The 27,278-nt window shown below is 40.5% G+C and overlaps 1 protein-coding gene across 14 annotated transcripts in view; it reads left to right on the forward strand.

The window, feature by feature from the left end:
* DYNC2H1 (dynein cytoplasmic 2 heavy chain 1) overlaps positions 1–27,278 on the forward strand; it is a 300,244-nt gene that overhangs the window by 62,397 nt on the left and 210,569 nt on the right. For 12 of the 14 annotated variants that reach the window (XR_004302235.1, XM_032427898.1, XM_032427903.1 and 9 more), the window contains 14 exons: positions 1,094–1,223; positions 4,126–4,281; positions 5,636–5,895; positions 6,732–6,978; positions 8,036–8,187; positions 9,181–9,325; positions 10,927–11,029; positions 11,452–11,619; positions 16,428–16,558; positions 17,831–18,079; positions 18,543–18,651; positions 21,533–21,646; positions 22,689–22,831; positions 26,940–27,024. Coding sequence is in view for 13 of the 14 variants with exons in the window: in XM_032427898.1 (XP_032283789.1) it covers positions 1,094–1,223; positions 4,126–4,281; positions 5,636–5,895; positions 6,732–6,978; positions 8,036–8,187; positions 9,181–9,325; positions 10,927–11,029; positions 11,452–11,619; positions 16,428–16,558; positions 17,831–18,079; positions 18,543–18,651; positions 21,533–21,646; positions 22,689–22,831; positions 26,940–27,024 (2,192 nt within the window). In the remaining variant the exon portion in view is untranslated. The remainder of the gene's footprint in view (positions 1–1,093; positions 1,224–4,125; positions 4,282–5,635; positions 5,896–6,731; positions 6,979–8,035; positions 8,188–9,180; positions 9,326–10,926; positions 11,030–11,451; positions 11,620–16,427; positions 16,559–17,830; positions 18,080–18,542; positions 18,652–21,532; positions 21,647–22,688; positions 22,832–26,939; positions 27,025–27,278) is intronic. The other 2 variants (XM_032427900.1, XM_032427904.1) reach the window with 2 other exon arrangements.

The following is a 27,278-nucleotide window of genomic DNA, read 5'->3' on the forward strand; positions in this document are numbered from 1 at the left end:
CCCCACATATTTACTTTTGATCATCCCATTTTTCTTTTCCTTTTTACCTGGATAGAAATGTGAGAGGAGAAATTCAAGGGCTCAGTAGTTATAGTGTTGCTACAAAACAGTGGTAGAGAGTAGGAAAGAAGTGGCAAAATCATGAACCCTTGTCTATTCCAAAATTGTTTATGAATTGTTTTTACCATAATTTTTTATAATTATTTAAGATATAATTTTGAATGTCAGTATTATATTTAATTTCAGTCACTGAATGTTACTCATGTAATTACGTGTTTTGCTAAAGGAATTGTATTTTACTTGACAAAGATCTTTGAGGTTTTTTTTTTTAGATCTTTGAGTTTTAATAGTGGCATGAGAATTTAGGTAGTTGGCTTTTTTTGAGAGAGAGAAGAAGAAAAAAATATTTTTAAAGATCTGTATTAAGATGCAGCTGTCCTTGAACTCTGCTGTGTTTTTGAATCACCCAGAGATTTTGTTAAAGTGAAGATTTTGTTTCAGTAAGTCTGAGATGGGATTTGGGATTGTCTATTTCTCTATTCCTAAGGATTTAGACAACTTTTTGGCTAATCTGTGTATAATTCCTCTTTGTGTTTATAATATAGATAAAATTTATTTGCTTTATTTTACAGAAAATGGCATATACATATATACATATATACGTATACGTATGTGTGCATGTATATGTATACACGTAACTAATATATACGTATACATAGAGAAATAACTAAAGTTAACACTTATACTAGCAGATACAATACCTGTGTAGAATAATGTTTATCGGAGCAGAAATTCATTTTGAGAGAAAATTGACAGTGTCTTCCTTTTTTTTTCTTTTTAAGATTTTATTCATTTATTTGAGAGAGAGAAAGCCGGAGACTGAGCAGGAGCAGAGGGGGAGGGGCAGAGGGAGAAGCAGGCTCCTCGCTGAGCAGGGAGCCCAAAGGACGTGGGGCTGGGACACGGGGCTTGAGCCCAGCACCCTGGGATCATGACCTGAGCCGAAGGCAGATACTTCACCGACTGAGCCATCTAGGCGCCCCTGACAGTGTCTCCCTAAGTAATTTCTTACATGTTTATTAATCTGTTTCAGTGATGAAGAGACAGATGTTAACTCTCTGATAAAATCTTGGTTGAAGAATCAGCCTCCTAATTATAGGAATAATCTTGAAAACTGGATTGGAGATTACTTTGAAAAGGCTTTACAGTGGGTTCTGAAGCAGGTAAGTTAGCCATAATATTTCATAATTAATCGTTTAGGCCAGAAGTACAGTGATTAAGAGTGTTGCTTAGAGATAGCTGCCTTTTAGTGGATCTCAGCCAGAATCTGGGGGCAGAGTGAGAAGTAGGTGTCTTCCCTGCTATCCTGCTCTTTGTCTTGGCTTAACTTTCTTTATGGTGTCTTAAAACACTTCAATTCTCTCACCTACAATATCCTGAACTGCTTACCTAAAAATCTTGAATAGTGGAATCTCCCATTGTTTACTAGCAAAACGATGTTACTGTCACATTTCACTGTCGGTAAATGCCTGCTTGTATTTCATGCTAAAAACAACGTCAAGGTAATACTACAGTAGAAGAGGGATGGCGAGTCGTTTACAGTATTATTAAGCACTGCTTGTGCAGACATGATTGCATATCTAACATAGGCATCAAGCATAGCACTGGACAAGACAGGACAGACTCCTTCCTTGGGAGGGTTTGCCTAATGGAGAAAACTGAGGTGTGAAGAGATCATCAAAATCAGATGAAGAGAGTATTGCTGTCTTCCAGGAGAGTTTAAAAAGGTGATCACACTTGATTTTGAATTTGAAGCATGAATAGCGGTTTCATGTGCACAGAAGACAGGGGAGGACTTTTACAGGTTCTACGCGATTTTTCAGCTATTTCCGGTTTTTGTGTCATTGCTTTTCTGAGAAATGTGAACATAGAAAAGTAGAGGAAATAAATAGCAGTGTAAGTACTTTTTGGAAGCATCTGATTGCTAATCTGAACTTGATTTAGTGGTTGCTACTTGGGGATTGAATAGGATTTACCGAGAAACGGAGATCTCCCTTCAGTTTTCTTATCTTTTTCCTTTCCTGACTGTAAGGATATAAGAGATGGTGGGACAGGGATTGGTGAGGAGTGGGGTGTGAATGACAGAGGTTCCCTGGAGGCCTCAGGGGATGAAGCACTCCCTCCAGCCTGACAAGCTGTCTTCTTCTTTCTGGTATAACCACATGCATTCAGCTCAAAGCACCTTGAGGGCAAGGACCAAGCTGTAGTGTATCCACAGACCCAGGTGTGGTGCTAAAACATGCATGAATGAGCATGTATGTGCTTTAGTAAATACCTGCTGCCTCTGGCCTCACTCCTTTTCAGTGGATATGTGGGGATTTCAGGAACATGAAATATGCGGAGCTAGCAAGGCGCTCCAGGACAAGTCCCTTGAGGTCATCTGCGTGGGTGCTGTTTTTGTTAGAAAGAGAAATACAACACTAGGTGGGATATATTGATATACAGGGGTTTCTAAGTGTAGGCATGAGGACAGGATAAGATGATCAAGCCATAGAGTGGATATAATCAGTTAGAAAATAAACTGATTCTGTTTTGAGGTCAGGTCCCTGTGATTGTTTGACATTTTTTTAATGTGTTGACGCTTCCTTCCTTCTTATTTTGTACTTTGTTCACTGTGTTCAGATTCTGAGAAATATACCATAATGGTTACTCTAACCAAATGCTGATTTTATTTATAACTAGAGCTTTGCTTTCTTGTATCATTTTAGCAAATTAGACAATGTAGAAGAAAATGCGAGGGTTTCCTTTATCTTGCCTTTAAAGCCTGGAACTCTTAGCATGGCCCAAGCAGCTGGATTTCTGCTCATCTCCTCCCTTTTTCCTGCTCTTCCTCCTGTTTCTCCAACCCTCTAAAAATATTTTTTTTATGCAGAGTGATTTTTAAAAATATGTAAATTGGATCATTTTACTCTCTTACTTAAAAACACTTTAAAAGTAGTGAAGATAAACGTTACACTCCTTACCACGGCCGATGCAATTCTGCGTACTCTGGCCCTTGCCTCGCTGTCTGCACTTCTGAACTACCCCACTGGCTTGCTTTGCCTGTGCTGTGTTCTCTGCATGCCAGACGGATGCCATCCTTCAGATGCTGGCTTAACTGTCGCCGTTTCGAAAGAGGCGGGCTCTCCATCTGAGTTACTCTGAGAGCACTCTCTTCTGCTTCTCTGGAGCTTTTTTTTTTTTTTTTTATTCATTTGAGATACAGAGGGAGAGAGAGAGAGCATGAGCAGGGAGAGAGGCAGAGGGAGAGGGAGAAGCAGGCTCCCTGCTGAGCCAGGAGCCCGATGCGGGGCTCGATCCCAGGACCCTGGGATCATGACCTGAGCCCAAGGCAGACGCTAAACCATCTGAGCCACCCAGGGGCCCCTTCTCTGGAGCTTTTACTGGGACTTGTTGACCGTCTCCCCTATGAGACTGGAGTCACACAAATGGAAGTTTCTGTTTAGTTCACCTTTTTTTTTCCCCCATACTTAGCACCACAGGGACATGTGACTGATGCATAAATGGTTCTCTGTAAATACTTAGAGATGGAATGAATGAGAGCCTTTTTCCCTTTTAACCCCCCCGGCAGTTGCACACGGGCTCTGGAGGCCCACAGTTCGAAATCATCTACACCACTGCAACCCACAAGTTTCATTTTAAATTGTGCGTACAGAGCCAGCTCCACATGGTTTTTTGTGTTAAGTCTGCTTTTACCAGCCATACTCGTCCAGTGTCCTCTAGTTTCCTTTTTATCAGCAGGAGGAAATGGGGGACTGTTCTTTTTAGATCAGTGCTCAGTGATGTACTTTTTCTTTTATTCAACTTTAGAAAGTAAACAAACCACACATCTACTTAAGGACTCTAGCACTTACTGCTAGAAATGCACAATTGCGTTTTTATGATCACTTTTTATTTTCAAAGTTTACACATGTAAACTGAATGAAATGTAAACTTTCTACATCTTTAGCAGAGGGATGCATTTAACAATCATAGTTGAAAAGATATGTGAGTGTAAATCTATATGTTTCTGTGTTTACCAATTAATGTTTGTTTTTTGTCTGTACCATGGATTTTAACTAACAGAATGACTATGTGGTTGAAACAAGTTTGGTTGGGACTGTGATGAACGGTCTGTCACATCTACGTGGATGCCAAAATCATGACCAGTTTATTATTAATCTCATACGGGGACTTGGCGGAAATCTGAACATGAAATCACGTCTGGAATTCACCAAAGAGGTGATGCACATTTAAAACCTATATTCAGTCAACATTTTTCTTTAATTTTCATGACTCTTAATCACCAAAATAGAGTGATTTGTAACTGTAAGGTATAGAACCTTTTAATTTTGAAATTAATGCATTCAATAGAAGAGTTATGCGTTTGAATATATGTACTTATTTTTTCCTTTGAACAAGTTTATGGTATTTTATGATATTAAAATTTTATAAAATGTTTAATATAATAGGCTATATTATGGACCATATCTTTTTTTGTTAGACATTTTTGAAACTAATTAGCCACATGAATATATATAATTATTCATTTTAAATTTTAGAATTATACTTTTTTTTTTAAAGATTTTATTTTATTTATTTGACAGAGAGAGACACAGTGAGAGAGGGAACACAAGCGGGGGAGTGGGAGAGGGAGAAGCGGCTTCCCGCACAGCAGGGAGCCCAATGCGGGGCTCGATCCCAGGACCCTGGGAGCATGACCTGAGCCGAAGGCAGACGCTTAACTGACTGAGCCACCCAGGCGCCCAGAATAATACGTATTTTTAATCATTTATTTAACCAGAACAGTTTGAGCAGTTAGGAATGCTAGGATGGATTAATCATTATCAACATTTTCTTTAATAAATGTAAGGGTATATTTCAGCCAAGTTGTTTATAAAACTGTATCGTATACTTAAGGGACATCATCCCATCGGCTTTTGTTGAAAGCATTGAACATGCATTTCTCTGGTTTGGCTCCAACATCATGTTTCTGCATTTGTATCATCTGTTTCTTCTTTGGTGCCATCATTTACTACTACTCTGTGCTGCTCCCCTTTCCGTGGCCGCCGTTCTGGTGTCCTTGTTGCCAAATGCTTCTCGTTAACCACTCTATCCCAGATTGTATGCTGCTTTTGAGCAGACTTCTCATGCCACAGTTCAGAGGCAGGGTATTGAAGGTTAGCGTCGGGTGAACTCTGATTTATATCTGTGCAGGTAGCAAGTTTTCAGTGTTAGAAGAAGAGCAGCTTGAGAGCTGTGCTGGAACCACCAAAATGGGCGGGACTAGGTTCCTACACTGAGAAATCAGTGGTTCAGTGTTCATTCAAACTCCTTTAAATAAGTTGAATGTATTTATACGTTGGTGTCTGTGCAAACTAGATGACTTTTATTTATTTGCTTGAATTATCATTTAGAGAATAATATTTGACATAGCATGTTGCTTTAATTATAAAAGGTATTTGGTAGGTTTAGCATAGGAGAATTTTCTTTGAACTAAGATGATTGACTTTGGGACATTGACTTTGAAGAATTAAAATTTCATACACTCTTGTTTGGAGTATGTGAAAACCTATCACAACTTTTTCCTCTGCAGGTTTTTAATTGGGCACGAGAATCTCCTCCAGACCCTCACAAACCAATGGATACTTACTATGACTCGAGTAGAGGACGATTAGCATCTTACGTGCTGAAGAAGCCAGAAAACTTGACGGCCGATGATTTCAGTAATGGCCAAACTCTCCCCGTCATTCAGATTCCTGACATGCAGCGAGGACTGGATTATTTCAAACCGTGGTTAAGTTCTGATACTAAACAGCCATTTATTCTTGTAGGACCAGAAGGATGTGGCAAAGGGTAAGAGCAGAAAATTGTTGATTGAGGTACATAGTGTGGATTTGTATTCCTTTCTTCTTTTAAAGTAATTTAACAGCTCTGTTACCTTTCTTTTGCTTAAAGTAGCATTTACATTTTCATGAAGGACTCTTTCCATTGTCACTACTTGTAAAAATGATAGGACTGTAGAGAATTATAGAGAAGAACATGTCTTTTTTTCCTGCCAGCTTATGTGTTTTCTGATGGAAAGAGAACAGTCTGAGAAGATACATGCATACAATCCCAACAAAAACTGAATACCTTAGATACACTCACAAATTATTACCTGCTTTAGTGATAAAAAAGGCATCTTGAAATTAGCTCTCTATTTAAAAATAACTTTTATATCAGTGTAATTCAGCCCACTTTTAGTGCCTACTGAGTGTAGGATCTGGAAATAAAGGAGACATGATTATTAGTTTCACATTTTTAGTAGTAATTTAAAAATTCTATAAAATCATAGTAAATATTTTTTTAACTTGGAGGACTTAATATCTTAAAATCTTTCCTTCAACTGTGGGGAAACAGTTGGTATCTTTTATATGTACTTTATCAAGTTAAATTATTTCTGTAAACTTTGATTTTTTTTTTTTGTTGAATGAGTCCCAAGAATGACTTCAAATATGAATTTATTTTTTTATATTGTAAAAATTAGAAAGCTACCTGTTAAGCCATATCCATGTTTACCATTTTCCCCTTAAACATCATACTACATAATTTAGAAACTGAAATATTTATAAGATAGAAATTTTATGTTGACTATACACAGCGTTTAATTGGTTGTGTTTTCGAAGTCCAATGTCCTCCGTCTCTCGTAGGATGCTGCTCAGGTATGCCTTTTCCCAGCTCCGGTCCACTCAGATCGCTGCAGTTCACTGTAGTGCCCAGACCACGTCTCAGCATCTCCTGCAGAAGCTGAGCCAGACCTGCATGGTGATCAGTACTAACACGGGGCGCGTGTACAGACCGAAGGACTGCGAGAGGCTTGTTCTGTACTTGAAAGATATCAACCTGCCCAAGCTTGACAAATGGGGCACTAGCACTTTGGTTGCTTTCCTGCAACAGGTGAGTCTTACTCCTTGAAGTGTTAGGATGTAATGGGAAAGGGTTAGAAAATCTGCTTTCCTCCTCAGGGTCAGTTTTATCCAGCATGTGTTGTGGACATTAAACTCCCAAAGCTTGTAGTAATCTGGTTCCAGGACTACTTTCTTCCTGCCTTTTCTTTTTTTTCTTTTTTAGAGATTTTATTTTTAAGTAATTTCTGCACCCAGCATGGGGCTCGAACTCACGACCCCAAGGTCCAGAGTCGCAGGCTCTACTGACTGAGCCAGCCGGGTGCCCCACAAGCCTCCCTTCTTTGATGTTCTTCCCTATAGAGGTTAGCATTACAGCAAGATAACGTATGACAGGAAGAGTAAAAACAACCTTCACCCTATACTTACTTCCTGTCCTTTATTTCTAAAACAGGGAAAGCAGAAGCTGGGGATGATGTGGGATTTGGGGAAATTTCTGCTTCATTTTTCTAGGGATGCATTTTTCAGAGAGCAGGTAGATGTCCTTGGTCATGGCCCTTGACGGGCTTCCGTAGCTCAGTACTCTGCCTCTTAGCCCGAGTAAAGGCGAAGGTCGGACACCAAGCATTCTGTCAGTGTGGAAGTCGTTATTTATGTGGTTTGCTTCACATTGGAAACCCTGCATTCTAAATTAGAGTTTATGATGTTTATATGGGTTCAAACTTAGCTTTACTATGGAACTGTAGAATATGACAGAATATTTATAAAGAAAACCAAAATAGTTTCCTTATATTTTTCCTGATTTCTTTCACTTTTTTTTCCCTAATTGCTGGTAGATTTATATGTCATCTGGATTTTAATGTTTATTAGAGAGAAAAGCACTTTAAAAATGAGGATAATTCAGCTAACATTAATTGAATGCAGAGTCTTGAAGAGTATTATTTTTCAATGTTATAAGAATTTAAAGTATATTTCAATCTTAAATTTTTGAGTTAGGTAGAGGAGGATGATTGCATTTGGAAACAGTTGAATTTTATGCAAAAATATTTTATATCACTATTAGAAAATCCTAAGCCTAAAACATTTAAAATACATTTATGTTCAAAAAGGTACTGACATATCAAGGATTTTATGATGAAAATTTGGAATGGGTTGGTTTAGAAAATATTCAAATTGTGGCTTCTATGTCAGCTGGAGGAAGACTGGGAAGACATAAGCTGACCACCAGATTTACTTCCATTGTTCGTCTTTGTGCTGTGGAGTATGTATCGTAGTGTTCTTAAATTTTTTTTTTTTTAAATCTGGGGCGACGTCTTCTGTATTTGAATTTTATTAAAGGTATCCATTAATGATAATTTTTTAAAATGAAGAATATAAAAATAGTCAAACTTGAGTTCTGTTATTTTTTTCCCTGTCCTTCCTAAACTTTAGGCAGTAATTTAGGGTGATAAAGGCGTTAATCAGTGCTTCTTAAATATTAGAAATAAAACCCAACTGTTTTGTGTATCATCTCTGTTCTAAAATGTTAGTATCAGGAATCTGAATGATGGATTTTAGATTTTAATAAGGGTTTCGTAAAACAAAAATACTGTCAAATTTTATGAAGATAAATAAACATATGTAAACAGGCACAAGGCGGAGTCAGGTCAGGTTTGTGGGTGACAGCATTAATCCTGATGCATGCACCCATCTCCATGGTCCATAATTGTTGCAAGAACTTGTAAATTTTTTGGATATGGAGCTTGTCCTCTGTTCCGTTTTGCCTTAAAAAATATTGTTTTGATGCTTTCATGCTAATTGCACCCATCTATTAAATTGTACTTTCAGAAATGTTGTAGCTACCAATTAAGCTGTATTGAAATAGATTTTGGTTTGAGAGAAACAGGTTGATTTCATTTGTTATATTCTACTTTTACAGTTCTGAGTTGATTACTGCCAAATGGGTCAGCTATACTTAAAATAATTTTTCTTAAGCAAAATTTACCTTTTGGTCCTTTCTAAAAATCAGTGATTTCCAAACAATTATGTTTTTAAGTAATTTCACCGGAAACTTCTATTAGGGCCCTCAGTATTTGAGAGCAGATAAGTAGGGGTCAGAATAGGGACCTAGAGCCTGGCTTTAGTCCCTGGATAAACTGGGGGGGCGGTATCCGAACCTCAGAGCAGCGCAGCTGGAAAACTGCTACAAATGAACATTAACGTAATAATCTAGAACATTGTATTTTCAGCTATTTTCTTATGTGCCCTCTTTCAGTTACCCAGAAAGAGAGCAATTACAGACAATTTATGGAGCATATTTGGAACCTGTTCTCCATAAAAATCTGAAGAATCACTCTATTTGGGGCTCTTCATCAAAAATCTACCTCTTAGCGGGGTCTATGGTCCAAGTGTATGAACAGGTACATACTTACTCATTTATATTGTCGTTGTCGTGTCTCTTGGTTTCACTCCCAGAGGGACTACCTTTAACGCTGAGCTGTGTTGACACTTCAGCTTTCTTTTCGTCTTGTTGATTAGGCTTTTCTACCAGAGAGTGAGCTCTCTGAGCATAGATGCTCTAATAGACACTCAGTGAACATGGAATGAATGAGTTAATGCTGGGTGCTTTTTCTGTTATCAACTAAAATTTAGCATATTCAGAATGTTCCTCTTCTTTGCAAAACTGGATCTTTCTCCCGACTTCGATCAGCTTCTGTCTTGGAGACTTCAAACCAGGGAGTGGTCTTTGAGGTTTCTTCTTTCTTGTTGCCTAGGAGGAAATGCCTCCAGTTCCTTCCTTAGTGAAGCGGGATGGTGCTTGAAATCAGGCAGTAAAGGGCACAGAAGACATTTATTCAATACCTTCTTTTCTCGTGCCGGTCCTAGGGATGCAGAGAGGCCTGAGTCTCTGTTTTCTGGAAGCTTACAGACCAGTCAGGAACCTGGTCCCGTAAATAAATTATTACTACAGTGTGATGAGTAGTGGAACTGTGACAATAGGCACAAGTTACAAATAGCGTGGAAGAGGAAGGACGTGACTCTGCTGTGTGGTAGTTGTTAAGAGGAGGTGAAATGTGACCTGAGTTTGTTTGTTTTGGAAGATGTATTTATTTATTAGAGAGAGAGAGAGAGTGTGCACCGTGGTGGGGGGAGGGGCAGAGGGAGAGGGAGGATCTGAAGCAGACTCCACGCTCAGCACAGAGCCTGACGCGGGCCTCGATCTCACGACCCTGAGATCACGACCTGAGCCAAAATCAAGAAATCAACCGACTGAGCCACCCAGGCGCCCCGAAATGTGATATGAGTTTTGAACAGTTAATAGAAATTCCCAGAGTGGCTGGAGATGAAAGAAGATCTTCCGAGGTAAAGGGGACAGCATGCGGAAGTTAGGGAAGTGTTTGTGGAAGATGCTTTTGGCAGTGTTGGAGTAGATGTGGGGCAGGAGAAGTTAGAAAGCATTGATTACTTTCTAAATGAATTCGGAAGCTCAGTGATCAAGGCCGGAACGAGAGCAGTGGGTCCTGTCCATGAGGAGGAAGGCACAGGCTCTCACGGGGCATGTATCAGGAGTTGCACTTTGATCCGTTCGGGATCGGTGACTGAACACGAGACAGCTCTGTGGCTCCTGCCGTTAGCAAACATGTCTGTCCCGGACCCGGGAGCGCCTTGGAATTGCAACCACTGTGTGTAAAGCTTAGCTTCACCCTCCTTGAGTGCCTTTGCTCAGCAGGGCTTTTTAACCTTTTATTTTTTCTTGGACAACATTTGGCAGTTTGTTGAAGCCTATAAATACCCCTCTTAGAGAATGTTTTTGAATGGGTAAAATATAATGTATGAGATAACTAAGGAAATCAGTTCTAATGAAATATAGTTTCTCCTCACTAGTAGAAATTGGGCATTCCTGTGAGTGTGGTGACTGAAAAATTTATAGCATTATATATTTGGAAATACATTATAAATAAAATGTATATTATGTATTTAGAAAATGAGAACAGACAGTTGACTTTATTTTCTTTTCCAGGTGCGGGCCAAATTTACAGTTGATGATCATAGTCACTATTTCTTTACTCCTTGCATCCTTACCCAGTGGGTTCTTGGCTTATTCAGATATGATTTAGAAGGAGGTAAGTTTTACTTTTATGATTTCAAATTGCTTTTCTTTCTTTGGAATGCCATAGTGTATCTGTGTGTGTATGCATGAGTGTGCGTGTGTGTGTGTGTGTGTGTTCTAAACTGTTTATGATTGTCGCTGGTAAAATTTGATTTGGGGAAAAATAAAATTGTTAGTGATGTTTAATATGCTTTTTGGAATTAGTATTTTTATTGAACAACTAGAGATAATGATGCTTAATATATTCTTTAAATAATCAAAACAACTTATCAATAACACATTGAATTTTACCTTTTTTCCCTTTTCTTGTACTTATCTGACGCCAACCTGACGGTATGCAGATTTTTATTCTCTCTTTCTAGTATTATGTTGAGATAGACCATCTGCAAGTCATTTGAATTCTATTACAACTAAAGAAAATGTTGTCTTTTTTAGGATCCTCAAATCACCCACTAGATTATGTATTAGAAATCGTAGCTTATGAAGCACGGCGCTTATTTCGTGACAAAATTGTTGGTGCCAAGGAACTTCACTTATTTGACAGCATTTTAACGTCTGTGTTTCAAGGAGATTGGGGCTCAGATATATTAGACAATATGGCAGGTAATATAGTTATGGAGTTTATGTAATATATAAATGTTACAAGAATTGTAAACTTTAATTGCTAATAGCATGATTTCGTATTTCTGTGTAAATAAAACGTTTGGGTAATTTTAATGTTGTTTTTACTGTAAGGGGCCGCTTTTTCCTTTTTGCTAGATTTCTAAATAAATATAAATAAAATATAGTGACAATAATTGTTTTCTTGGATTCAGGCCATAGTGTTTTATATCTGCAATTCAAAATTAGGTTTCCTGAGGGATTTTTATTAATAAAGGTTTTATTTAAAGCCGTACGTGTATGAGACTTAAAGATCATTGGGAAAATCCATATTTGATTATAATTAACTTTTGCTTAAAAGTAAATCATGTCACCAGCACAGAACTTCTTATGTACTCTTGTCTCCAGCTTCAGCCACAGTTAGGATAAATAAAGGGTAACACCGCTCACTCAGAGCAGCTCAGTTGCATTTGCAACTGTTACCACTTAACAACCAACTTGCATTTTGAAAACTGCTATGGGAGTAGTGCGTGTGATCTGAAAACTGTCTGAAAACTGTCGTGGCGGAAGGACCTTTGATACAAGACCGTATCGTCGAAGTATTTCTTAACCGCTTTCAAGCTACAGAATGAGGTTCTGTCCGGTTAGACCGTAAAGCTAGAAATATCCCATGGAGTGCGTTCTGTCCTGCCAGATTCGGTATTGCCCCCCGGTCGTAATTGCATAGGCCAAAGGGGATTTCGAAGATGAGGAAGATGAGGAGGTTGGCAGAGGGATTTTCGAGGTGCGGCTTGAGTTTCAGAATCAGGAAATGAGTTGGAGAAGCCGGGGCAGGATGAAATGCGAGAGCGAGCCCTGGTCGCAGCTCAGAGTTGGCTCATTCTGAGTGAGGCTTTGTTCGTGTGACCTGTAGCTGTCCTTGCTTAGTGGGGGCAGGTTTCGTTTCTTAAATGGCACCATCTTTCTCAGACTGAGAATTGCCTGAATGGTATCTCTTCTTGCAAAGAAAGTAGCATGTTCTTTGGGCATTAGACAGTAGCAGTGTCTTATTGGGTATCTGAATTCTCTAGAATTTGTTATCTTTCAGGGTCTCCTTTGTAGGACTCAGTAAGTAGTACAAGCTTTTTTCCCCCTCACTGTTTTACTTTTCAAGGAAAGGTTGCATTTTTTAAAAATACAGGCTTGATAGATGTCCTATCTGGGCAAGTAGGATTTTCACATAGTGGAATATTAATTTGTTAAGAAAAATGTAATCTTGGAAGACTTGGAAATAAGCTCGACACATTCTTGTGCTCAAGAAGCGTGTAATCCAGTGGCAGATACAGATGTGAAAGCCCTCACTCACAGTGTAGCTATCGTTAGTGTGTTTAGATGCCACGAAATTTGTGCAAGTAGATGGTTAAACTGATAATTAGAATAGAACATGAAGTGTTTTACAATTAGTATAACTTTTCTAAATATATTTGGGATAAATGCTAGATAGTAGTGTGTAGAAGGGTTAATTTTTTTTGAGGGAGTTACTTTGAAACCTTGAAATAAAAAAATGAATTTATTTTGTGATAATTGCACATTAACATACAATTGTAAGAATTCATGCGGCGTGTGTGTAGCTTTTACTTGGTTTCTCGTGATGGTAACATTTGGCAGAATTACGGTGGAGCCTCACAACCAGGGTATTGACACTGACACAGTTAATACTCAGAGTTATCTGTCCTGCTGCCCTGCTGTAGCCATCTCCACGCCTCTGGAAACCGCCAGCCTGGTCTGTATTTAATTTGTCATTTCGAGAATCTTATTTTCACTCAGAATAATTCTCTGGAGACACACACAGGTTGCTGTGAGTCTCAGTACTTTGTTCCTTTCTATTGATGAGTGGGTATTCAGAGGTACTACCATTTCTTGAACCATTTACCTGTTGAAGGGCGTCTGGGTTATTTTCTGTTTTTGACTATTAGGATGAAAGCTGCTATAAGCAGTTCATGTAGAGATGTTTGTGTGAACATGCACTTTTGTTTTTCTGGGATAAGTGCTCAGGAGTGCAGTTGCAGGGCATGGTGCTCTTGTGCTTGGTTTGTAAAGCACACTGCCCTGCTCTTTTCCAGAACGGCTGGATCATTTTACACTCCCGTCAGCAACATGTGAGTAATCTAGTTGCTCCACACACTTGCCTTTGCTTTTGTCACACTGTTTTATTTTAGCCACTGTGGTAAGTGCGTGTGGGTACATCACTGTGGCTTTAATTTGCATTCTGCCAACAGCAGATGCGCTCGAGCATCTTTCATGTGCTCACGTGCTGTCTCTGAATCCTTTGAAGTGCGGTATCTCTTTCTGTGACTTGCTCATTTTCTAATTGGACGGTTTATCTTTTTCTATTAATGAGTTTTGAGAGTTCTTTATATATTATGGATGCTAGTTTTTTGTTAAATATGAGGTTTGCAAACATATTCTCCCGCTCTTTCGCTTGTCTTTCCATCCTTTTAATAGGGTCTCCGACAGCTAAATATTTTAATTTTATCAAGTACAACTTAGTAATTTTTTTTCAGGATCTTTTGGTGTCAAGTTTAAGAACTCTATTTGGTCCTAGTTCTTAAAGATTTTCTCCTGTGTTTTTTTCCGAAAAGTTTTATGGTTTTGTTTTAAGTCAGTGGTCCACTTTGAGTTAATGTCTGTGTGAAGAGTGAGGCCTCGGGTCACCTTCTTTGCCGACGGATGACCACTTGCTCCAGCACTGTTTACTGAAAAGGGAACTTTTCTTCCTCGAGTTGCTTTGCACTTTGTCAGAATAGTTGTGTGAACATCTCTCTTGGTTCTCCATCCTGTTACCTCAGTTACATGTCTGTCCTCCCACGAGCACCACCTGTTTTCATTAGTTTAGAAATCTTGAAGTTGGGTAGACTGACTTCTCCTGCTGTCTTCTTTTTTACAGTTGTTTTCGCTACTTAAGTTCTTTACCTTTCTCTATATATTTTAGAATAATCTTATCTATAAGTAATGTTGCTAAGCTTTGGATAGGAATTGCATTAACTCTGTATATTGGTTTGGGGAGAATTGACATCTTCATTATGTTGAAGACTCAACATAATGAAGTCTGTGAACATGATATATCTGTCCATTTATTTAGGTATTCTTTGCTTTCTTTCATCAGTGTTGTGTAGTTTTCAGCACATAAGTTCTGTACATATTTTGTTAGAGGAACAACTAAGATTTAAAATTTTTTGAGCGATACGGAGAGTCAGATCATGTTAAAGGATGACGGTGCTGCGTGGCGAGGGGGAAGACTCCGCATAGGTTCAGAGGCATGAGGAAGCTGGCGTGCACAGCGCAGGGCAGAGAAGGAGCATCGCGCAGTCAGTGGAGCCAGGTCCGGGGGCCTCGATGGGTTTGGCTGCTTTTCCGGGCCCCACGGGAGCGGTACGGCGCTGTGCAGTTCTTCCATGTACTCCCCCGGAAGAGCTAGTGAGGATGTACTGGATGGCCAGAGACATATGGCAGGACACAAGCTGGGAGATCCTTCGGTAGCTGAGGTGACACCTGATGACATGGGGAGACAGTGAGTTCAGTCCTCTACGTGTTTCACTGTTTGCAGGCTCTTTGAGTGTCTTTTGGGGAACGTGCATCAAGTTTATCAGCTCTGTGAGGGTAGCAGTCGCATCTGTCTTACTACTTCTCTCTAACGGGAAGTGCGGTGCTTAAACACAGGTGTTTAGTGATGAACATTGTATGTTTATTACATGTCTGTTAAGCAGTTGGAAGTATGGGACCAGGATAGAGCTCGGGAGACTTGCCAATAGGTGACTGGGTTTTGGTATATCAGTAGTTGATAATTTAATCCACAGAATAAGGTTAAATAATTCAAGGGGAGTGTTTAGGATTAAAGAATAATGGACTGAATTTAGATCCCAGGGAAAATAAGAGTAGAAGGGATACGCAGAGAACTGAGAGGTCTGGTGGTTGTGCCTTGTTGAGTATCAGGATCAACAGATCTAAGGAAAAAGCTTCAAACGCACACCAGGTCATGACGGGGGCAGTGACTACGACGGGGATTTGGACTTGGCGGTTATGGCAGCATTGTTCCCAAGTAAGAGTTTGATTATAGAGGTTTCTGCAGGGAGAGGAGAGTGTAGGAAAAGCAGTGATGAGGGAAAGGAGAAGGACGTGAAGGAGCTGGGGTCCAGGGAAGCTAAAACTGCCATTGAGCGGAGCACATGAGAAGGAGGGTGCTTTATGGAGCACCCTCCCCAACGGATCAGGAGGGAAAGGTTCAGCAGAACGGTCAACAGATTTTCCTTGTGTGGTCACAGGATGCTGCTGGAGATAAATATAAGGGAAGTGGTGGGGTTTTTGTTTTCTAATTAAAATTCAGTTACTTTTTCCTTTATTTTAGAATTAGGGCTCTTGATGGTATTTATAAATCTGTGTTCTTTCTCAAGGAGAGTTTTGAGTTTGTTTTAGTTGCCAATTTTATGTGGAGATTGTGGAGGAGGGGAGGGAAGTAGGGAGAAAGAGCACAAGGGAGAGTAGTGGGGAGCACTCGGAGGAGGACCCTTCGTTTGAGGAGAGAGAGGTGGGGGTCAGGGCTGGAGTGGGGACACATCAGCTACTCTTCAGGGAAAGTTTGACATGGCAGTGTAAGGTCTTTGTATCTTAGCTGACTTTATCGTCTCACCAGGCACACTGTAATTTACTTTCGCGTTTCTGGGGATGATCGTATTCGGAGGATTAACTGAAAAATAATTTAACGGACAGTGTATTTCCTGGTGCTGCCATTACCAATACACGTATAAAACCAAAAATACCTTTCATTTCTGCAGACAGTTTCTATGTTACATGGGGAGCCCGACACAACTCAGGAACAAGGGTGGCCCCAGGACAGCCACTGCCTCCCCATGGAAAACCACTCGGAAAACTGAATTCTGCGGATCTCAAGGATGTTATTAGAAAGGTATAATCTTGGGACGCCTGGGTGTCTCAGTCGGTTGGGTGTCTGCCTTCGGCTCATGGTCCTGGGATCAAGTCCCGAGTCGGGCTCCCTGCTCAGCGGGGAGTCTGCTTCTCCTTCTGCCCCCCTTGCCCCCCTCCCCCTTCGCGCGTGCGTGTGTGATCTCATGTGTGTGCTGCTCTCTCAGATAAATAAATCTTTAAAAAAAAGAGAAAGGTATAATCTGAATCATGAGTTTGAATTGGGATTTGGTTATGATTGTAGTCATTTAAGAAATATTTGTTGTAAGGTTTCCGAGGCAGACAAAGATTATACAATAGACCGAGCTGGTTCTTGTGGGGTGTGGTCTGTTGTGGTAGATCTGACTAAATGCTCCCGTACTCACACACATATGGGTAAGATGGCCAAGGTACATGTTGGCAAAATGTATCTGATGTTGGAATTACTAATGAGGTTTAATATTAATTGGAAAATCATCCTAGAGCAGTGGTGTCCAAGTTCAGCGAGCATTAGAATCACTTTGAGAACCAGGAAATACGCTGCCTCCTGGGTCGCAGCCTGAGGAAGTCTCATTCCCCATTTCTCCCGGGCTCCCAGGTGGTGGTGGTGCGCTGGTTCACTGAAACTGAGGCGCACTCTACTAGAGATGTGTTTAGTTCGTTCTTCTTTGTGAAATTAGACAATATAAGAAGGAGAAACAGTGTTATATGTATGATGATTTGCTTTGGAAGCGAGTGTGGATTTTATATCCAGAAAAGCTCGTGCTGTGCGTGGGATGGATGCTGCCGAGTCTGGGTGTGCTGGAAGCTGTTACGGCTGCAGCGTCTGGCGTCCCTCGCGCTGACGCACAGTTGCTGGTGGGGCGGCCCGCACGGGGGCTCTGGATTCATTCCCCTGCAGTGCGCACCAGCAGGAGTTCACAACATTAGGTTTTATGGTCTGCACACACTGATCTGAGTTGAAACAACTAGTAAAATTTGAGAGTTTTTGAAGTTTTTGTAATTAGCCTGCTGTGTCTCCCTACGTCTTTCCCGCCGTATCAGCAGCGTCCCGCAGGCGTCTGATGACTGTGAGCTCTTGAACGTGTTTGGTATCACACAAGGTTTTTCGTAGAAGAGCTGGATTGCTGGTAGGCCATGGAGCATAAGATGACACACCGCCACTTAGCCCCTTTTCCAGAGTGTATCAGAAGTGTAAGCCTTCCTCTAGATAACATTTTTGTTATGTAATGGGGCATATATTAATGATAAAATATTCTTTGTGGTTTTTTAAAAGGGCCTCATTCATTATGGACGAGATAGCCAGAATTTAGATATTTTACTTTTCCAAGAAGTGCTGGAGTATATGTCTCGGATCGACAGGGTGCTGAGCTTCCCTGGAGGCTCCCTCCTCCTGGCAGGACGGAGTGGCGTGGGCCGGCGGACCATTACTTCCCTGGTCAGTCATATGCATGGAGCCGTGCTGTTTTCTCCAAAGATTTCCAGAGGCTATGAACTGAAGCAGTTCAAAAATGATCTCAAACACGTGAGTTACTCAAATCCTTTGCTTTATTTGGTTTTAAAGCACAATTACTTGTTATTCTAAAAGCCTTCAGAGACCATTATGTCTCTGATATACATCGTAGTCTTTAATATGGATGATGATTTTCCCCGTGGTTATTAGAAAATTATATTTTTATGTACAGAGAGGCTAGGTGGACATGGAAGATAAAAGGACAGAATTTATATAGGACACAGGTGGGTGTATTTAAAAATGATCGTCTGTCTTAGCTGTGAAATCATATTAACATTTCCCCAACTGTTTGTTCATGGACTGGATTTACCTTCCAAACTATATGGCTGAAGTTTGATTTTTAATTTTGATTACAAAGAAAGAAAGAGAGAAAAAGGAGAAAAGAAAGACGTTATTTGCGTGAAGAATGGCGGTTTTTAGCTGGGCCCCACACCTGTAATGGGTGCGAAGACCTCTGTTGTCACTTTCCGCGCAGGTGCTGCATCTTGCAGGGATTGAAGCCCAGCAGGTGGTTCTGCTTCTTGAGGATTACCAGTTCGTGCATCCTGCGTTTCTGGAGATGATCAATAGCCTTTTGTCTTCAGGCAAGTGAATGGTTTCTCTTCAAAGAAAAAAAAAGTAATAATGTTACCTAGTGTAAAATTGTGTTTCAGAGCATGTGTGGTATGGGTTTTACTCAGGGGTCCTGGGATTAAACATGCTTGGAGCTGGAGAATTGAGAAAGCCCATTTTTATAAAATCAGGAGATTGAAGAATTACATAAGCATGATTATTATTATTATTATTTTTTAAAGATTTATTTATTTGAGAGGGAGAGAGAGAGCACGAGCAGGGGGAGCAGCAGAGGGAGAGGGAGACAAGCAGGCTGAGCAGGGAGCCCGACACGCGGCTCAACCCCAGGACCCTGGGATCATGACCTGAGCCGAAGGCAGACGCTTAACTGACTGAGCCACCCAGGCGTGCCCCCAAAATGATTAATGTTGGTGAATGTCCTGAAAAACTGGCCCTCTCATATGCTTTTGGTGGGACCATTATCTGTTACAGTTTTTTTGGAAAGTTATCAGTCGGTGTTGTTTAAAAAAAATGTGCCGTACCCTTTAATATAGCAGCTCTATTACGTGTAGGAATTTCACCTACAGAAATAATAGATTTAGCATGCAGGGAAATGCATAGTATAATTCATAATAAAAATGTGATGGAACCTCACTGTCCATCGTTAGTGGAATGGTTGAATAATGGCCTTAACATGGATATGTAAATACAGATATATTCTCAATATCTGAGGTCCATGTTTCCCAGATCGCGGTATGCTCTTGTTGTCTCTTGAGTCACCTGACTGTTTTCATGGTTTTCTGGAGAGGATACCTGCAATTTCCTATATGTCTTCCTTTTCTGAAGAATTTGTGACATTTATTCAAATCTCTTTATGAGTTGTCACTGTTAGAATTGGTAGGAGGTAGCTTAGTTTTAAACTTGGACCAAGATTGTTTTGTTATTTAAGTACAAAGTAAACCTTGTTAAAAGCTAGTTTCCATGATGCATCTGTCGGACCCCGTGTTTAGTAAATGCTTGTTTTGTGTCATGTTAGGTGGGCTCTGAAATGAAATAGTCTTCTCTTCAGAATTTCACAGCTCTGGTCGAGGAACACGTATGACTTAGAATAGGAAGTGTCTACATTTGATGTTCACGTGACTGCAGGCGGGGACGCTGGTTAGGCAGTCAGCAGGCCAGTCTCCGGCCCAAGTCCTGCAGAGGCAGGTGCTGGAGTGGGGCTGCTGGGGCTCGGGACCTGCTCACAGGACCACTCCTGTCCATGTGTACGGTGTGTGTCCCTGCATCTTGCTTCAGTCGTCACTAGGTGGAGGCCTGTTCCTTATGGCTGAAACTGGTCCAGCAGAGAGACAGCTTTGTGCTAGGATTCTCGTTTTGTTTTGTTTGTGAAAGCAAACATCCACATAAGCAGCAGTGATTATTGTTTTTACCTTTTTACCTTGAGATAAATTGGTCTTTATTATCAAGTTGTAACTTCAAAAATCATAAGTTAAATTTTACCAACATTTTTAGCAAAAAAGTATTTGAAAAATACTTTCAGAGAAAATAGGCCTTTGTCTCGTTTTTCTATTTCAAATTCTTATTGCTGTAGTGGATAGTATGTACGTAGAGCTAGGTTTCTTTGCTACATTTAAGGAATCGAAAGTGTCTTGTTGGGGCGCCTGGGTGGCTCAGTGGGTTAAGCGTCTGCCTTCGGCTCAGGTCGTGATCCCAGGGTCCTGGGATCCAGCCCCGCATCAGGCTCCCTGCTCAGCGGGAAGCCTGCTTCTCCCTCTCCCACTCCCCCTGCCTGTGTTCCTGCTCTCGTTGTCTCTGTCAAATAAATACATAAAAATCTTAAAAAAAAAAAAAAAAAGAAGTGTCTTGTTATGGCTGAAATTGAAAGACAGAGCAGATTTGTGTGTGTGTGTGTTTGGGTAGGTACAAGCTTGGCAGACAAGATGTGGTCCGGCACCTCTGAGTTGGGCCTGAGGGAAAGTAGGGATGAGGCTGTGATGGGCCCTGTGTGAATGCACTGCCTTGCATGCTCAGCAAAAGGGTTTTTACTTAATCTTACTGGTTCTTGCAAACTTTAAGTATATTGGCTTAATAAATGTTTATTAAACACCTGTTATGTGCCAGGCCCAGTTCTAAATACTGGACTCATAGTTGTAAATAAGACCTAGTTACACTTGTGGTCTTAATCCAGTGTGATTTGCCTTTCACCATTCTGTTGCCTTATAGCAGGCCCTGCACTAGTTCTGATTTCTAGTACAGGTTTTCATTCGTTCATTCATTCATCTAATAAATATTTATGTTCCAGATACTTTGCTAAGGATGTTCTAAGGTTAATATTGAACATGATCAAATATTTGTCCTTTGGGAATTCAGAATCTAATTGAGCAGGAAAGGAAAATACTTCATTCATGGTTACGTGATGTGATACATGCTGAACAGTGACATGTTTAGATGTGGGAGAGAGAAAGAGTGCTCTCCCCAGCACCCGGGAAGTCAGCACAGCAGTGTCTCCTGGGACACATGGTAATTTGGGGGGGAAGGTAAAGACCAGGGGAAGGCTGTGCATATAAATTCCAGGAAGAGGGAGTATTTCATTATATTTATGGGACACAAAGACATTCACTGAGGCTAGAATACAAGGTCTCGTATGGGAGGGGTGGAGAAGAACCCTCAAAGACAGGTGGACAGCTAGATGGTCCACTGTCTCGAACGGCTTGCTCAGGAGTTTGAGTTTTATCGAATGAAGGCAACAGAGGGAGATTTGTGAGTAACAGAGAGGTGATAGGGTTATGTGTTTTTGGAAACAGCCTGAATAAGAGCAGACTGATACAAAAATAGAACAAGTGTTGTGGATGTAAAGTGTGTTTCAGCTGGGGTAATGCAGCTAAAATTCACGAGAAGTGCCGTGTTCCGTAGGTGAAGTTCCTGGACTCTATACCCTGGAAGAATTAGAGCCTTTGCTGTTGCCTCTCAAGGATGAGGCTTCGCAGGATGGTTTTTTCGGACCAGTCTTCAATTACTTCACATATAGTAAGTGACTGTATTGAATTCGTCAATTCAAATTCTGGTTCATGTGAAATAAGTACCATTTAATTTGCCATATTTTCTAATTAGGTTGCAAAGGTATCTTAAATCTTGGGTCTATTTGGTAATTTATACTTTTTTCTTTTTTATGGTGCTTTTAGAAAAGCCAACCTATAGTAAAAGCATGTTAGCAAAATTTTAGCAGAAGGGAAAGATGAAAGTGTTTTCATGTTCCTTGGAATATTTACTTCACTGCTTTTGTTCCTGTGTGGTAAAAGTAGTGTTCAGAACTTCCTATCTTAGAAAATTATCGAACTGTTTAGATTTTGCCAGACTCTCTAGTTTTTTCTGGCTCAGCAGCTTTCTGCTCACAGAAGCGGTTTTATGTGCCCTGCAGATACCTCACATTGAAGAAGTCGATAGAAGTCACTGATAATACCACCCAGACAGTACTACAAACACTTAGCTGCTTTCTTCCCCTAAAAGAACATTTATTACTGAAACAGAGAAGCCGGCTAAAGAGCTACTGTCTGCTCCCTCTCCTTCAAGTTCACGAGGAAACTCTACCAGGCCTCTGAGAAACCGATCATCCCAGTGCTATTCAAAACAGTTTCAGAACATGGATAATGAAGCAAAGTTTCCAAATTCCCTTTCATGAAGGGAAAACAATATTGATGAAACAGGAAAAATATATTTCTCCTAAAAGAAAATTGGAGATCAATTTGCTTGTGAATATTGAAACCAAAATCCTTGAAAGAAAAATTGTAAAGTAGAATCCAGTTTCACATTTGAAAAGTAACATCCAAACAGCAATCTGGTACATACACTTGCCTTCTTCCTGAACTCCTTCTGCATCTTTTCTCTTAGCATGCACACACAAACACACACACAAGTATTTTTTAACAAAAATAAAAATCATAACTGTAATATTGCTTAATGGCTCCTACCATTTCATTTTAGAAAATTTTAAACTCATAAAAGCAGACCATATATAGATTTCCCCAATTATTGTTGTAATGTCCATGATAATTTTCTTATATTTTTTTAGGAATTCAACAAAACTTGCATATCGTCTTGATAATGGATTCTACAAATTTAAACTTCATAATAAACTGTGAGAGTAATCCAGCTTTGCATAAGAAATGCCAGGTGTTGTGGATGGAGGGTTGGTCAGATAGCAGCATGAGGAAAGTAAGTTTAACATTTAAGTATGGAAATGAAAAAGAGCATACTTTCTTTTTGAAGTTACAGATTTTCCTGACTTTGCTTTGGTGTTTGTTATTATATTACCTTAATTGTGGCACTGAATATACATGTTTGAAAACCTCTCTCTTTTCTTTATGCTCTTATATGACATTTTAGTTGAGTGTAGAACTTCATGTTCTTAAGGACTACAGAGGTACTTATTGTACTTTTAAAATTTTATTCATTTCGTTAGCTAGCCCATGATAAAAACATTGTAGCAATAATTTTAGCCATTTTCTTAAATTAAAAAAAATTAAATCTTTCAAAAAATATCTATCATTGTGGTGTTAAGTGTTGGGAGGGGGATGTGTTTGAAGTGTGAACTCATTGAACCATCTTAAGTGGAAGCCTCTGCCATTGCTTTGTTTGATAAATAATACTTTTCAGGATTATTTCTTTGAATAATATTTATATTCTCGATCATTCATTTCTTCATTTTTGTGTAAAGAAGTACAGACTGTTGCCTATCGTGAGTCAGAGGGAGGACTGTAATTTGAGATAAGGTTTTACAGATGAGATGATAGTTTAGTTAGATTTCAGCAAGTAGACAAAGGACAGGAAAATTATTCCAGTCTTAAGAGGCCACATGAACGAGAGGCTTCATTAAGAAGTAATTATCGGGTCTCTAATATGTGCCACTGTTCTATCTGTTGGGGTTATAGCAGAGAAAAAGCAGATGAAAGTCCCTGCCCTCATGGGGTTTACGAGGTTTTGGGGGGTCGCTGGGGGAACGTCTCCTTCAGGGAGATCCTGAGCCGACAGCGTGCCTGGTGATTCTGAGGGTCAGCCGGAAGCCCAGTTAGCGGTTAGAGTGATTCAGAGGGAGAGTGGTTGGAGATGAGGTCAGGGAAGTAAGAGGGCAGCAGTTAGGATGGGGCTTTGTGAGCCATTCTAAGGAGTTTAGCTTTTCCTGGAAACAGGTGAGGGAGCCTTTGGAGGCTTTCGACACACCGTTCTAATGTTTTAACGGGATTACTTTGGCTTCCGGGTTGGGAATAGACTCTCAAAGGCAAGGGTAGAATTAGTTACAAAGCTGTTGCAGTAATCCGGTGAGAGAGAGGATGGTGTGCATTAGGGATGGAGGAGGAGAGGCGGTGGGAAGTGGTTGGATTCTGAATACGTTTTACTGTAGAAATAACCGAATTTGCTGACAGATTGTACTAAGATGTAAAAGGAGGTGAGGATGCAAGGATACTGCCAAGGATGTTGGCTTAAGTCCCTGGAAGGATGGAGTACCTGTCCACGGAGAACAGGAAGACTGAGAAGAGCATTTTGAGAGGAGGATATGAGGCTTGCAGTTGTAGATGTGTTCTTTATGAGACGTCAGACCTCCAGGCTGCAGGACGGAGAAGGCATCTGGGTATAGGAGTCTGGAGTTCAGGGGAAAGAAGGGTCAGGCATCCAGGATAAAACACTGGGAATTGTCAGAGTATGGGTGGTATTTACAGCTCTGAGAATGAATGATGCCATCAAGGAATGAGCATTGACTACAAGGTGGAGAGTCAAGGACTGAAGTCTTGGGCTCTTGTTCAACATGAAGAGGTTGACGTGAAGACGAGGGATCCGCAAAGGATACAGAGAAGGGGCTGCTGTGGGGAAGCGGGAGAGAAACCAGCAGAGTGTGAAGATGAGCAGAAGACTGCGTTTCAGGGCAGTGGTGCGCACAGGTGGATGGGGCCTGGGGGCTGACTGTCGGCTCCGGCAGCAGGGAGGTCATTGTGAGGCTAAGAAAGCAGTTTCAGTTAGCGGCCGCCAACTGCAATGTGCTCCAGAAACAGTGAGAAGGGGATTGGAGAGAGTGAGTGTGGTCACCTCTTGTGAGGGATTTTGTTGTAAAGTGGAACAGAGAAATGGATCAGTAGGAAGGAAGTAGGTAAAAATAATACTTGTTCTTTTAAAACTTTTAAGGTGGGACATACTATTGCACGTTCGTATGCCGTCGGGAATGCAAACAAGGAAGTGAGAACGTATGAAAGGCAGGGGAACATTGTGCAGCCATGTCACGGCCTGGCGCACAAATGAGAGGACTAGGGACTGGCCCCTGCAGCAAAGAAAGCAGGGCGCAGGGGCCCAGCTCCAGGTGAGTGGGTAGGTGTGGTATCGGGGAGTGGTGCACAGGCTTCTGATGGTTTCTCTTTTCTCAGTGAGCGACAGCAAGGTGATGAGGTGAGAGAAAAGCCGAGGGGAGAGTTTGTGGGGCCCTGAAGGGATGCAAGAAGATACGCAGAACAGTTTGGACGAGTGAAAGAGGGGGAGGCTGAGGAGAAGGGGGTATGAGGGCTGGGTGGCATAGGGTTGGCGTGTGTTTCCCTCAGCCACTGGGCGCCCCCTTGCACTTGGCTGGCATTGGGGCTTTGTGACTTGAGTACAGCCGAGTGAGTGAGGGCCGAGAGAGTTGCGAGCTCGTGATAGGAAGACGGTGAACGACAGTGTGGCGATTTTCAAATTGATACATCGCAGGTCTTAGTGGAGCATGAGGTTTATTGGCCTTACGAAGGGAATGAGCTGGGGCTGGCTGGGATATTTGCAAGTGAGATGATGGAATGATTTCAGTTCTTGTTAGTGACACGGTCTCAGGGTCTGACCGTTGGAGGTAGGGCGTGATTAGCTGAGGAAAAGGTGGTGGAGAAGACACCAGAAGGACAGGAGTTGAAGGAATTGAGAGGTGAAGGTATGTATAGGAATTAATAGAGTTAATATGCCATTTTTATCTCCGAGGGGGAAAATGGAGGTAAAGGGGAGTGTGGGCCAATCCAGCCAGGAACACTTTGCAGATGGAGGGTGTTGTTTGGGGCTGTAGCATTGTTTTGTCACCCAGCTTTATTGAGATACAAACTGATAAATAAAAGTTGTATATATTTAATGTGTACAGTGTGATGTTCTGATATATGTATATCTTGTGCGATGTTTACACAATCAAGCTAATTCACATAAGGGATAGACTATTTTAAAGAAAGCAAGTTTCTGGGCGCCTGGGTGGCTCAGTCGTTAAGCGTCTGCCTTCAGCTCAGGTCATGATTCCAGGTCCTGGGATCGAGTCCCACATTGGGCTCCCTGCTCGGCGGGAAGCCTGCTTCTCCCTCTCCCACTCCCCCTGCTTGTGTTCCTGCTCTCGCTGTGTCTCTTTCTGTCAAATAAATAAATAAAATCTTTAAAAAAAATAAAATAAAGCAAGTTTCCTAAGAAAAAAATTTCAGTTTATTTGAAAGGATAGATTTGAAATATTCTCCCAGAGGCTCCAGGGTTTTGGCAGAAATCAGTGAAGATGTTTGAGGAAAAAACAGTACTCTCTGGTCGCGAACCATGGCACTTTCAAATTCTTCGTCAGTAAAGGGGTCTTTTGTGTGACATGGTGTTTAGTCTGGGAGATTCAGAAAGTGAGGCTTTGACCCACATACCTGGACTCCTTGGGCTTCCTGTTGCAAAAATGTCCGTGTTCTGCTACTTTAATTTTCTTCCTGGGAAACTAAGAGTATTTTACTTCTGTTTTTTTTGTATATTTTAAATGAGTACTCTTATTAGATTATCATACTTCCATTATAATAATGGGATCTGTTTATGAAACTTGATCTTCCTTGTGATAGTGGCAAAATTCTAGTGGTAGCTCGACAACAGTTTTTAAGATTATCAATTATGAAACTGTTAATTACCAACTGTGGAGTTCTTTTCATTTACTTTTAGTTCCTTCTTATTCAGGAGACCTCAGAATCCTTACTATCCCTCTATGCCCTGATGCCAAATAAAGCTTTTTATTTTTCTTATTGTATGATTTTAAATGGCATTTGTGATTATTTTCTAATTCAATCCAAACTGTGAGCTCCTTCAGTAATTTGCAATCAATTAATGGTTGATGTGTGTTAAAAATCTTGTCTAGGAAATATTCTAGAATATTAGAATTCTAAAAATTCTGAAGATGGATATATTCATTATTTCTCTTACTCTAGTAAGAAACCTAGAAGAAAAGTGTTCTTTTTATTTTTAACCTTTGATACTAGATTTATTTAAACTTTTTCCTATTGAGTTGAGGTTTGAAGAAATTCTCTTCCTGTTTTAGATACCTGAAATGTTATTCAGTGAAACAGGTGGCGAAGAAAAATACAGCGACAAAAAAAGGAAAGAAGAAAAGAAAAAAAACTCAGGTAGTATTTTGATGAAATTGACTTTGTAAAATAATTGCCATTTTTTGGTGTCATAGATTCGTTAAAGATTCACAGTGATTGTGAATTTGAATAATGATAAACTAGCATAAAGGCTTTTTTTTTTTAAAGATTTATTTATTTGTTAGAGAGGGAGGGGCAGAGGGAGAGGGAGAGGGAGAGAGAATCCCAAGCAGACTCTGCACTGAGTGTAAGAAGTTAAACAATTATATTCTTGACCTGGATGATCGGATGTT

The sequence above is a fragment of the Phoca vitulina genome, unplaced genomic scaffold, assembly GCF_004348235.1.
Source record: "Phoca vitulina isolate PV1807 unplaced genomic scaffold, GSC_HSeal_1.0 scaffold38, whole genome shotgun sequence".
Classification (NCBI taxonomy): domain Eukaryota; kingdom Metazoa; phylum Chordata; class Mammalia; order Carnivora; family Phocidae; genus Phoca; species Phoca vitulina.